Below are 11,757 nucleotides of genomic sequence, written 5' to 3'. Positions count from 1 at the left end.
TTTTTTTTTGTTCGCGCGAAAACTTTTTATGACATACCTTCGGCCAAAACTTAGTCGGCCTTAATTATTAGTCGGCCCTAATCTTACTCACCTCGTCAAAATTTAACTAATGTCACTTAAGGGCCGACTAATAATTAAGACTAAAAATTTGGTAATACCGATATGAAAAGTGGGTTATGGAAAGCTTAAAAACTTTTAATATAAACTTTTAATTTGGTCCAAATTTTTAGTCGGCCCAAATTTTTAGTCGGCCCCAATTTTAGTCACCAATCCAAAATTTAGTCACCGACAGGGCCGACTAAGTTTTGGCTGATAAGATAATTTTTCTTCAGGCAAAAAAGGTTAAGGAAAAAAACAGTCGCCCATTTCACGCGAAAGTGGGGACCGGCCTTAACATAATCTAAAAAGTTATAAAATAATTTCATATTTTGTGTCTGTCACGCTGCGACTTTGAACGGTTTGTCAGGGGGGTTGATTGGAGTATGAAAAAAGACTTTCGTGAAGTCTTGAGACAAAAATCTTATTTTCTTTCGAGAAAGCTGTGCATGATAGGCAGTAGTTTATTTTCATTTAAAATATATTTTTCATCCATGATTAAGCGGAAAAATTTGGACTACCTTCCTATGAAAAGATTTTACATCCGGATTACCAGTGGATACCCCTTAAAACCACATACCCCTTAAAACTTACAAAGTTGGGTTTTGGGCTCTCTTAACCACCAAACTTAATCTAATATTGTATAATTCACTTTTTTACAATCTCTAATATAGGTATTTTTAAAATACCTAATTTCAAGAATTTTAATTATCATAAAGTATCGTAAAATTTGAAGTTATTGAAAATTTTATCGAAAATCCCTTCAAAAAATTAAGTTTTTCCGACCTAGAGAGTACACAAATGAATTTAAGGTCATAAAATCTATACTTTTTAGGTACTTATACTTATGGCTGGTACGAAAAAAAATTATTCTCCATGGTTACACCCCAAAGAAATTGTAAAAAGGCCCTCAAAGTTCCATTTTAAAGCTCATTTATGGTAGTGGCCAATAAAATCTGAAAATCGACTTTTTCAAAATATGGTCATATTGCATACCAAAATGTCACAAATTTGATGGAGATTTAGAAAAACATCAGTAACATACATATAAAAAGTTATTCAAGAAAACCATTTTGTAGGTTTAAAGGGTAAATAGCTAAAATTGCATTTTCTCAATAAGCAATAAAAATTTTCTTAGCAGCTTTTACACAAAACCATATCAAGGGAAGAAATTCATAGATAGCCTAGACTCACAAGAAAAAGTTTCAACCCTTATTGTTTTCTCTATCAGGATATAAGGGGTACATTTTTTGTTGTAGGTTTTAAGGGGTATCCACTGGTACAGTGGCTTTCTAACGAAAATAATTTTGATGTCAATTTTTCAAAAGATCATGTGACGTCGTTTTAAATTTTCGAATTTAAGAAGGCGTGACACTTTCTACGAAAGAGTTTCAAAAATGAGTTTTTAAAGTCATGATACAGGTAAAAGACGGTGGTCTTTCGCGCAAGAAGTAGATATAAGTTTTTCTTTAAGGTGCGATATGTGACAAATCTTTTACGAGATTTTCTGCATAATATTTTTCGAGTGTCTAGGCGAGGAAATTATATGAAAAGAGATATGTTATGCTTGATAGATATTACTTATCTGATTATGTCAGCAAAGAGTTCTTACGCTATAAGTATGTTTTTACACTTGAGAAGGGTAGTACAATCTCGGTCAAAATATATTGGAAATTTTGGTTAATTCCTCGTTTTCAGCAATTTAAAGTTCGGGCGAAAAAGTCACTTTTGGGCAATTTGATAAATTTATTGGAATATTTCAATTCAGGAGGGATTTGTAGACTTCCAGGTTATATTCTGAGCCCTATTGGACTTTTCTTGGACTTTTTGTTTCTCAGATCCTAAAAGGTCCTCCTAATCTACCCGTCCAACTTGATTTAGAGCGCGTCCAAATCGTCTGTGGTTGTAAGATTTCGTGGGAATTTCCCTTTTTCTCAAATATTATGACTTTGATTGTAGTTTTCATATCATAGTGCTTTTATGAAAAAGAGTTTCCAAACAGAATCAAAACATTGATGGACTGGTTTTGTTTGAAGAAGGCGTTCAAGGTTGATTGATTAAAAAAACAAGTTAGTATTGGTTCGCAAATATTTTCAAAATAGTGTTCAGCCTGTCATATACTCCGTGAGTGATACATCAAAACATCTAAAAATAAGTTTCGGATTTAGTAGATAATTCAACTGAGGTGTGATTTTTTCGAATCGCTAAGAAGGTTATCTCCCCAAGAATTCTGTCAAAGTTTCAATTTATTGAATAGGAATGTGTAATTTGTTTGGAAGACATTTTTTCGCAAACATTAATAAAATTTTGATGAATTTGCCTAAAATGATTTTTGAGGTAATTTTTTATACTTCAAAACACGATTCATCCGCGATAGTGAAACATCAAAAAATACCATAGAAAGAACTTAAAGATTGAATAAGATTTGAAGCGAGAAATATTGAAATCAAAATGAGGGTTTTGTGTGTAATTTTGATATTGGAATCTTATATCATTGGAGTAGTTCTTGCAAATACCGGGGCTAGATTCACCGATACAAAAAATAACAAAAAGATTGCCGCCGGTGAAGACGATAAATATGTCAGTTTGAAAGGTTTAACGGAAGTGCAATGTGTTGGTCATTGCACATTAACTGATGATTGCCATTCTGTGAATCACCATAGTGATGACCAGATCTGTCTGGTGATTGATGAACCATTGGAAGGTGATTCTCATTTGATTGATGCTCATGGATGGAAATATTTCAAGAAGACAAGAATAACAAAAGAGGTATAGCTGATACTTTTTATGCTATAGTCAAATACAAATTACCAACTAAAACTAAAACCAAAGCCAACTGTTTTTTTTTGCCGAAAATAGTTTACAGCCGGTAGAGTTTACCAGTCTTCTTCGGGACTCTACTGTTGATTTTTTCAGTATACCGCTATTACGGCTGTGAACTCTGCGCATATAATATTCTCCCGACTTTACTATCCCTGTAAACATCGTCTACTATTATTTTAATATCATGGGACTTTGGAAACTATTCTCCTTCTTGAAATTGAATGAAGGGGAAATGATTTTGGGAGGTTTGAAATATTAAAGTCCCCAGCGCTTACTTCCCTTTCTCTTATCAAAGAGACCCGGAGTGCTGGGTATGTGCGGACGGAGAGTTGCAAAAATTAGAAAATTTTTAGTTTTAAAGAAAGAATTGTGAAAAATCCCACCTATGGATAGGACGTTTTTCAAAAATAGAAGAGAATTTTCTAAGGGTCATTTTTTCACTAGGATTTGGTCTCTCCTAAGCCTTTTCCTTAGTTATAGGAGGTCAAAGAGACGAATATGACCAAATCATCGATTCTCAATGCTCTTAAAGTCTTAAATGAAATCTTTTTTTGATTCAGGATGAAATCTCAACAAAGAATAACTTTGAAATAACAAATGGTAAGTCTACTGAATAAACTATGAGCATCTTAAATCTGTGTTACTATCCTCCTTTCTTAAGCTTTTGAAGCAATATTTCTTAGGTTACGTGTATACCAAAATTGTAATTCCGTTTCAAACATTTTTGACTACATTGAGAATCTCCTATCCCGAGAGTCGCACTTCTACTTATCACACTTGTTCGGCAGATAGTTGGTCAATGTGCATTATTCACTTGACTGTAAGTAACATTAGAGCTCGACTTAAGTTTACGCTAAGATAATTAAATTTTCTTCATTAGCGTTCAAACCAAACCCAAACAAGATCGTCAACTTTCTACCTTACCTAAAAGAAGAATGGGAATTAACTTTCAATATCATAATCTATGGAAAATCAGATCAAAATAAAAGTGGAATTTTCACAATGGCAAAAGAATTAACTGCTCAAAATAAATTGTTAAACATTTATGTTATCACTTCCACCGATCAAAAGATTCGAGTTTACACAAAAGAGATGTCTTATTCTTTCAAGTTTGAATACAACAAATGGCATACTATCAAATTTACCCAACGTTCAAGTCCGATAAATGATCCGCTACAAACCCACGTAAGATCTCTGGTCGTTGATGGTATGTACGTCAACAAAATGCTTATCAAACTACCAGAAGTCTCGGAGAACTTGATTTGTTTTGCTGGTTCACCTCATCACCTTGCGTTGAACGGTCGCGTCCGAAATTTGACGTTTAAACAAGATGGCCTTCCGCATCGTAAGATTCTTTGTTTTTATTGGATGTTGAGAAATTTAGAATTGAACCAAAACCCCCTATAATACAACTTTTCGACCGTAGCCACCAATTGCCGCGCGGGCATTTTTTGTCCGCTTTATCTCACTAAAACCGTCCCAGTCCTTTTTTCGCACCTATAGACGATAGAAAAATGTGTCAAAAAAGGATTGGATCGATTTTAGGGGGTAATTAAATAATTTAGTGGCACGCGTCTGACCGCGCGACTACGGTCGAAAAGGTGTATCAATCAAGTATTTTACTTAGATTTTAAGAAGTTAATTTATATATAAATACTTAATAAATGACTAAATGACTTTTTTAATAGAGAGCACGTTTTTGATTCCTGCGAGTTTGGTCTATGTAATCTTAAGTAGAAGTGTAGCCGCATAACTTGTAATCACTCAAAATTGTTCGTTATAAGAAAACTTTGATTGCATGGTCAGGTGTATGTATAAAGGCTCTTTATTATTTTTTTAATTTATGTGTTGGTAAGTTTCACAAACTTTAGTGGCTTCAGAAAGATTTTAGCTTCCAAGATTTTAAGCCTAAAGGACATTCTTTCACAACAATCCCTGTAAAAATAATAATTTCTTTATTTTATTGTTTCTAGGAAACATTCGACCAAAGCAGTACTACATCTCAAACAACATCGATCCTTGGTACAGAGAATGGTACGTGAGGTTCACTCTGGTGATACACTCAATAGATTTCACCGATTCTAGCAGTTATCAACGGAAAGGTTACCATAATGTCATTCATTTCACAACTGGAGTAAACGACGGGTCAATGGGCACAAGAATCGTTTCAGCATTTATCAAAGATACCGGGACAACCATTTTAGGTGCAGAATATATGGCTAATGGGCAATGGAAACAAATATTCGTAAGTTACACGTTTGATCTTGATCGCGAATATCGTATTGAATTTAAAAGTTTTGAATCTCAAAATAACCCTGCAGCAAACATTATTCAGTTTTGGGTTGATGGATTAATGAACCCAAACACTGTTACTAATTTCCAACCTATAATTCAAGGGACAGTGATAATATACGTCAGCGATCCTTGGTATAAACCTGCTGATGCGACACTTTTTGGTCTTGAATATGGACCATTGGAATAATAAAAAACTTGAGTCCAATTGTTTTATCGCGCACTCTTTTTTTTGCTACTATGTGGAAAACATGCCCGAGGGGGGCACTGGCCTTGACGACCGACGGAAACGTGATTTGACCCTGTCAAATATCTCTTGAGTCTGAAAAAAGGGACCTTGATCAGCGGCACATCCCCTTAATTTTGCCTAAGTAACTCCTCCCCTGGGATACCATGTCAGTGCAAATAGAATAATTCCCTTCTTGGTAGCTTCCACATTGTAGCAAAAAAATTGTACATTTAAAGCGATTCAGAACAGGAACTTTATAAACGATGAGCAACCTCTATATCAAAATATAGCAAGAGGGATATGTGCAGCCTACAAGCGAATGGACTCTGATGATAAATAAAATTATAAGGCTTCGGACAAAAACCTCCACTAAACTTAAAGTTAAAGAATTGATTGAACTTTGATTTCAAAAAAGAATTCTTCTAAAACCAAGAGATGTAAGCGATGTAAACGAGTGGAAATGGAAAGAGTGCTACCAACATCATAATTTTTCTTTAATCCACCGACAACACCGGCTTCCTATATTCGTTAATTTTCATCGCACGGTATTTTAAACACGGGAAACCCGTCACCTTTTTTATTCCAACACCGAAACACGGACAAAATGGGTCAATACCAAAACTCCGCCCTAACCTTGCGCCACACGGAGAGGCTATTATTGTTATTGTGAAATATTGCTCAAAGGAATTAATATCATATGGTGAGAACGAATGGAAAGTTATTTCAACAACGAAATAGGTACCATGAACACACAATATCCCCAGGTTGAAGATGAAAACATGTTAGATTATTTAATTTCATATTTTTATTTATTTGTTACTTTTGTTGCGAGTTGAATGAAATTGGCGTTTGTCTTCACAGCTTGATATGTATTATTCATACGCTGTGACACTACGAAATGAGGTGTAATGACACAGGGCACTTTTCAATTATTTAAAATATGTAAAATGCACTATAAATTCAATTTTCAACACTCGCTTCAGTGGGCATTCCATCTTTCTACAATTGCTGCAAGTGCCTCAAACGAGGGATGGTTTTTCCAAATCGTGGGTTGCATCTGCGGGACGTAGAGACGTAAAAATACTTTACTGTGTAAAAGTTAGAGTGGGAGCATTATTAGAGCTTTATAATAAAAAAATTAAAAAAATTAAAAATTCTTCGGTGAATCGATGTAAAACTCTAGTTTTCAAAGATTCAAGACTCAGGCTCTTTTTTATTAGTAAGTGCCTTAAATTTAGTAAAGTAATATTGAGAAAAATGTCCCTTGACTGACAGTCTGTGCCACTAACTCGATCGGGAAGATTCTTCCGAAATGGGAAGGACCTTCCCGAACGGGAAATTAACTTGACTCCCGAACGGGAAGATCTTCCCGCTTTTTTACTTACCTAGGACTTTTCGATCGGGTTGAAACTTCTCGTTTGGGAAATTTTTCAAAATTAAACCAAATTTCTACGGTAAAGTTTATTTTTCTTCCGGTGAAAAATCTTAAAATTTGATGCTTTATCAGCTCCAAAATGTTTCAACTTTCGCCGGTCATCGCACAGTTTCGCCGAAGATTCAGTCATTTTTCCTCTTCCCAAAGAGGAAGAATCTTCCCAATCAGGGAGAAAAAATTCGCCTAAGTTCTTCCCGTTCGGGAAGTTTCTTCCCATTTCGGAAGAATCTTCCCGATCGGGTTAGTGGCACAGACTGACTGAAGAGGAAGTACTGTCTACATTGAGATGATCGAAGTAGAAAAAGTTTAAGTTTTAATTTTTGAGAATTTTAATATTTTTTTTTTTTTTTTTTTTTTTTTTTATATAAGTCTTTGCGATAATAACTTTGCCTAAAAAGTATACACGATGAAAATATTAATGATAGTGATTTAAAATAAAAAAGTCCTAAGAGCTAAAAACATTCGCAGGAGATAAAAGAAGACATCACTGTCTTTTCACCCATCCCCTTTTTCAGCGATGTTTATTTATGTACATTTAAATTTACGGAAAAAAATAAAAGTGAAATGAATTTTTCCACAAAAATTATTTACAGTATTTAAACTTTTAATAATATTTTTCAATGTCTAGATTGATAATGTAGTTTTTGACAGATTTTAAGAAACAAAGCTTTGACTTTTTTGTACATGTTTCCTTTAAGTCATTGTTTAAAATATTATTCCACATAAAAGGCCCTCTATAGTTAATAGCGAATCTCTTGGCCTTCAATCTAGCATCTTGTATTTTTAAATGCATTTCTCGAATACCGCGTTCGATACTTGTGATTGATTTCAGGAAATTTATCTGTAAATAAATCTGGACAAGTTTTAGTTTTGACGCTTTGCATAAATGCAATTGTTTGGTAAATGTTTAGCTGATAAACATTAAGCGCACCTATCTCTTTAAAGCGACAGGTAACCGAACTAAATTTGTTTACACCAAACATGATACGTAGTGCATGCTTCTGTTTACTGAAAAGCTTTTTAAGGGCGGTTTTAAAAGTACTACCCCATATTATATTACAATAATTTAGATAGCTATGTATATAAATGCAAAATAAAGTTTTTTAAGTGAGTCAAGTTCCAACACTTGCTTAGCTTTATAAAATATTCCTAAATTTTTAGCAATTTTATTTTCGACGTTTGCTATATGTTTATTCCAGTTTAAAGATTCGTCAATAATAACCCCAAGAAAGCTTGTATCGTAAACTCGTTTTATTTCAGTGTTGTTAATGGTCAATGTCGGTAGTTTTAGAGGTAAGTCATCAATTTTATTATGTTTACAAAAAAGTATGTATTTAGTCTTTTTGACGTTTAAGGATAGTTTATTGACTATAAACCATTCATTAATGAGATTTAGTTCGTTATTTACAATTTCGAAAAGTGTTTTTATGTTCTTACTAGAGAAAAATAGGTTAGTGTCGTCAGCAAACAGTATAAAGTCAATTATTTAAGTTTAATTTAAGAATTTTTATATCATAAGTATATATGAGTTTAAATTTAATTTTAAGTAGAATTAATATAATAATGAAGTTGCTTTATCACCCAGCACTGTAAATGTATTTATGTATTGAATTTATATGGCTTTCATAAAAAATTCCTGTTAATTGTGTAAAGTTTCTATTGTTTTCTGTTGTAATATTCAATGTAGTGTGACCATTCTTAAAATTCTTGAGTAAGATTGGTATTAGAAACCTTAGTTACCAAACTCTTTTCACAAAGAAAATCACAAACGAAAAATTTTAAAGGTTCTTTGAAACGTGTGAAATTATTTTCAATAATAGTAGATTTTTTTGAAAAAAAAATTATATTTCTCGAAAACGTAATACAATCATGATTTTTAACGTATGCAAAATATCACATTATCACACTTAAGTTTTTGTCAAGAGTATTTTGTATATAGGCTGAGAGACCATCTTTACCTCGAACTACATGAAGATACGAATATTTTTCTCGGATAATCGTAGTATGGTGTATGGTATATAAAAAAAATCGAAATCAGTACCTGAGAAAACCTTCTAAGATTACCCAACTGAGAAGAATTAAAAGAATCATGTTACGAATTGGGAAACTCAATCAATCTTTGCTCTTCATTTGCATTTTGTTCTTTGCACTCAATCTTTGGTTCAAAATCAGTAAGTAAATATTTTGGTCAGATTAGTACACCCCCTACTTCCAAACCCACTGGGAACCCTTCTCACTGGAAAAATTGGCCAAAATATCGTTCCCGTTGGAAAAAATTATACTCTAATTTTTGTTGCCATTGAAAATAATCAGATAAGCAAATCCTCACTGCAAAAAACTGTGCTATTTTTTCCATCCCCACTGAATTTTATGGCTCAAAAACAATGGAATTCAATTCCCCAGCCTTTAAAAACACCTGAAAATCGATCCCTATCGCGTTTTGCGGACCGTTATTTTTACCCCCACTGGCTGAAAAAGTCCTACCGGGTCTGCGAGAAGGGGGTGTTCTAGTTCATGAAGGGCCTGAATAAAGTGTCGATTGAGATCAGTTTATATGAAATAGTCACTATGGAATCCCACTATTTTGTATTTAATTTCCCTGGTTCAACCACTCTTAAGGATATAGTCGAATTTTTATGGAATCTGAATATCCTATCCCCTAGATAGAAAAGTTGCACGTCTTGCGTCGTTTTCAGAAAAAAACGCTTGGATTGAGATTAAAATGTGTACCAGACCAGACAGATGTCTAAAATGTACCATTCAAACAAAAGAAAACAGAAGACTCGTTACGTTGTCAAAAAACGGTGACAATTTGAAGGCTCCACTTTTCACTTTTTCTTCCCTTGCAAAATTTTAAAGATTCGATTCTATACCTTCGGGCTGTTATACGTTATTCGTTTTACGGGAATTTCTAATAGAGGTTGTTGATTCTTCCGTTAAATCCATTGTTTTGTTCTAGTTTAGACTGCCGACTTTCTGCCCTGCCTATTCAAATTGTAAGAGTAGGCCAAAAGTGGGCAAAAAGTTGGCAGTTAAATTCTTTGCTTGGAAAAGATTGAAAGAACTCATTGCATTGACGTCAAAAGAGAGCAATGCATTGACTTTAGACAGCTAACCTTATGTCCACTTTAATTCACAATTAGAATAGACAGGGCGAAAAGTAAGCTGTCTAAACTAGAGCTTAATACTTTGTGTTACTTTTCTTTTCCTTCCGCAGCTTCATTTTATGACTGTTTCCAGCTACTCTCCAAGAGAACCGGAGACCAAAGAAATAATCACCATGTCAGAGATCCAATGAAGCAGATATTAAATCTAGATTTGAAACAAAGAGGTAAAGTTACCCAAGAATTTTTTGATACAATTCTTTATATACACCTTATGGCGTAGATTTCGGTCGTAGGAAAAATCTATGCCTAGTTACTTTTACTCGACCAATTTACTGATGAATATTTGAAACTATATTCATCTCAAGAAATTAAACATTTTGGAAAGCCCAAGATTTTTGTTTCGCAATTCCTTTTTGCATGCATAATAATGGAGGGAGAAGTCGTGTACTTTGATAGAATTTTGCTATTATTTCTCTACATATTTTAGTCGATCTTTCTATTGGTATTGTGTGCCCACCGGATAATTGGTATATAGATGATGTTTATCGCTCTATTACTTCAATTACGAACCAAGTCAGCCAGCAATCCGAAATCAACACTTACATTGTCTTCATCGGTATCTTGGCAACGCAACCCGAAATTATTTCACAAGTTCAAGAAAAGTTTGAAAAGATATCACAAAATGTATTTAACAGCTCAAGAGAAGACTCACAACACGTTCAAATTACTTATATCTCCATATCAGAAGCGCAGTTATCTCAACGTGTTGATAGCTTAGACACCCAAGCAGCACTTTTCAAGGCTTCCAAAGGTCTCGTCAAGCGGCGGACCCACGTTAATCTTTTACTTTCATCCTTATTAGCATACGGTTCAAAAGCCGGAAAATACTTTCTAATGGCAGACTCAGAATATACTCTAAACCCAGGCTCTCTATCTGTCCTTATACAAGAATTTGAACAAAAAGGAGGGCGGCACAAACTAATGCGCTTAAAAGATAAAAAAGTAAGGGCCGTCTCTTGCACCCTTTATTCATATGGACGGCCCTTAGAAGCAATAGCGGAATATTTTTATTGGATGGCTCCCTTTACAGACGCTGTGAATCTTATGTCGTATTTCGAACATTTACATCGGAGTCATTTGAAGCTGGATACGGATAAAGCTTTGTTTTCACTACAACAATTATCGGTCCCAGGCCTCGTGGTACAAAATAATCCAATTGCTATGGTTACAACTGATATGGTAGTCGCTAATGAATTCTTTCCCACGAACCCTTACGAACGTGGAGAACTATTCTGGACTTCAACTCCTAATAAAGGCTGTTTCATTATTATCAAGTTTTTGAAATTACATCGAGTCAAGTCGATTCGAATCGATACAGGAATAAATGTGTATTTAAGCGATACAATAACAAAAGCTGTTTTAGAGGAAGCAAATTCGTTTCAAAGTACAAACCAAGATTGTGGTGATTTTAATGAGATAGCGGATTTCAGGGCTGGTCAAGTGTTATTGAATGACTTAGATGGACGCAATTTATGGACATCTTGTTTGAGAATTAGAATGTTAGCTGATGAAGGACACTGGGGTGGTATAAGACTGATACAAGTCACAATTTAGTTATTTTCCTTCTTTTAAATACAATCTTTTGTATAGGCTGCTGGCATCCACTAACGGATTCGTGCTACTTATACAACCTGTGGTTTTGAGTTCTGCGATTCATCTTTTATATGGCTTATCTTTATATGTGTTAAGATTACGTAATTTTTTCCTATTAGAAA

At 34.1% G+C, this 11,757-nt stretch overlaps 2 protein-coding genes across 2 annotated transcripts; both read left to right on the top strand.

Moving 5' to 3' along the window:
- Positions 1-2,460: 2,460 nt before the first annotated feature.
- On the top strand, positions 2,461-6,454 carry LOC136802974 (uncharacterized). The gene is made up of 4 exons (XM_067059704.1): positions 2,461-2,865; positions 3,480-3,519; positions 3,800-4,264; positions 4,893-6,454. The coding sequence occupies exons 1-4, from the start codon at positions 2,548-2,550 to the stop codon at positions 5,399-5,401; spliced, it is 1,332 nt and encodes a 443-aa protein (XP_066915805.1). The 5' UTR covers positions 2,461-2,547; the 3' UTR covers positions 5,402-6,454.
- Positions 6,455-8,795: 2,341 nt separating this feature from the next.
- Positions 8,796-11,692, top strand: LOC136802971 (alpha-1,3-mannosyl-glycoprotein 4-beta-N-acetylglucosaminyltransferase C-like). Its single transcript, XM_067059702.1, has 3 exons — positions 8,796-9,046; positions 10,093-10,206; positions 10,470-11,692. The coding sequence occupies exons 1-3, from the start codon at positions 8,887-8,889 to the stop codon at positions 11,594-11,596; spliced, it is 1,401 nt and encodes a 466-aa protein (XP_066915803.1). The 5' UTR covers positions 8,796-8,886; the 3' UTR covers positions 11,597-11,692.
- Positions 11,693-11,757: the final 65 nt, after the last annotated feature.

The sequence above is a fragment of the Clytia hemisphaerica genome, unplaced genomic scaffold (assembly GCF_902728285.1).
Source record: "Clytia hemisphaerica strain Z4C2 unplaced genomic scaffold, Clytia hemisphaerica genome assembly, whole genome shotgun sequence".
NCBI lineage: Eukaryota > Metazoa > Cnidaria > Hydrozoa > Leptothecata > Clytiidae > Clytia > Clytia hemisphaerica.
The sequence above is the reverse complement of the archived record's forward strand: the minus strand, read 5'-3'. Positions and strand labels throughout refer to the sequence as shown.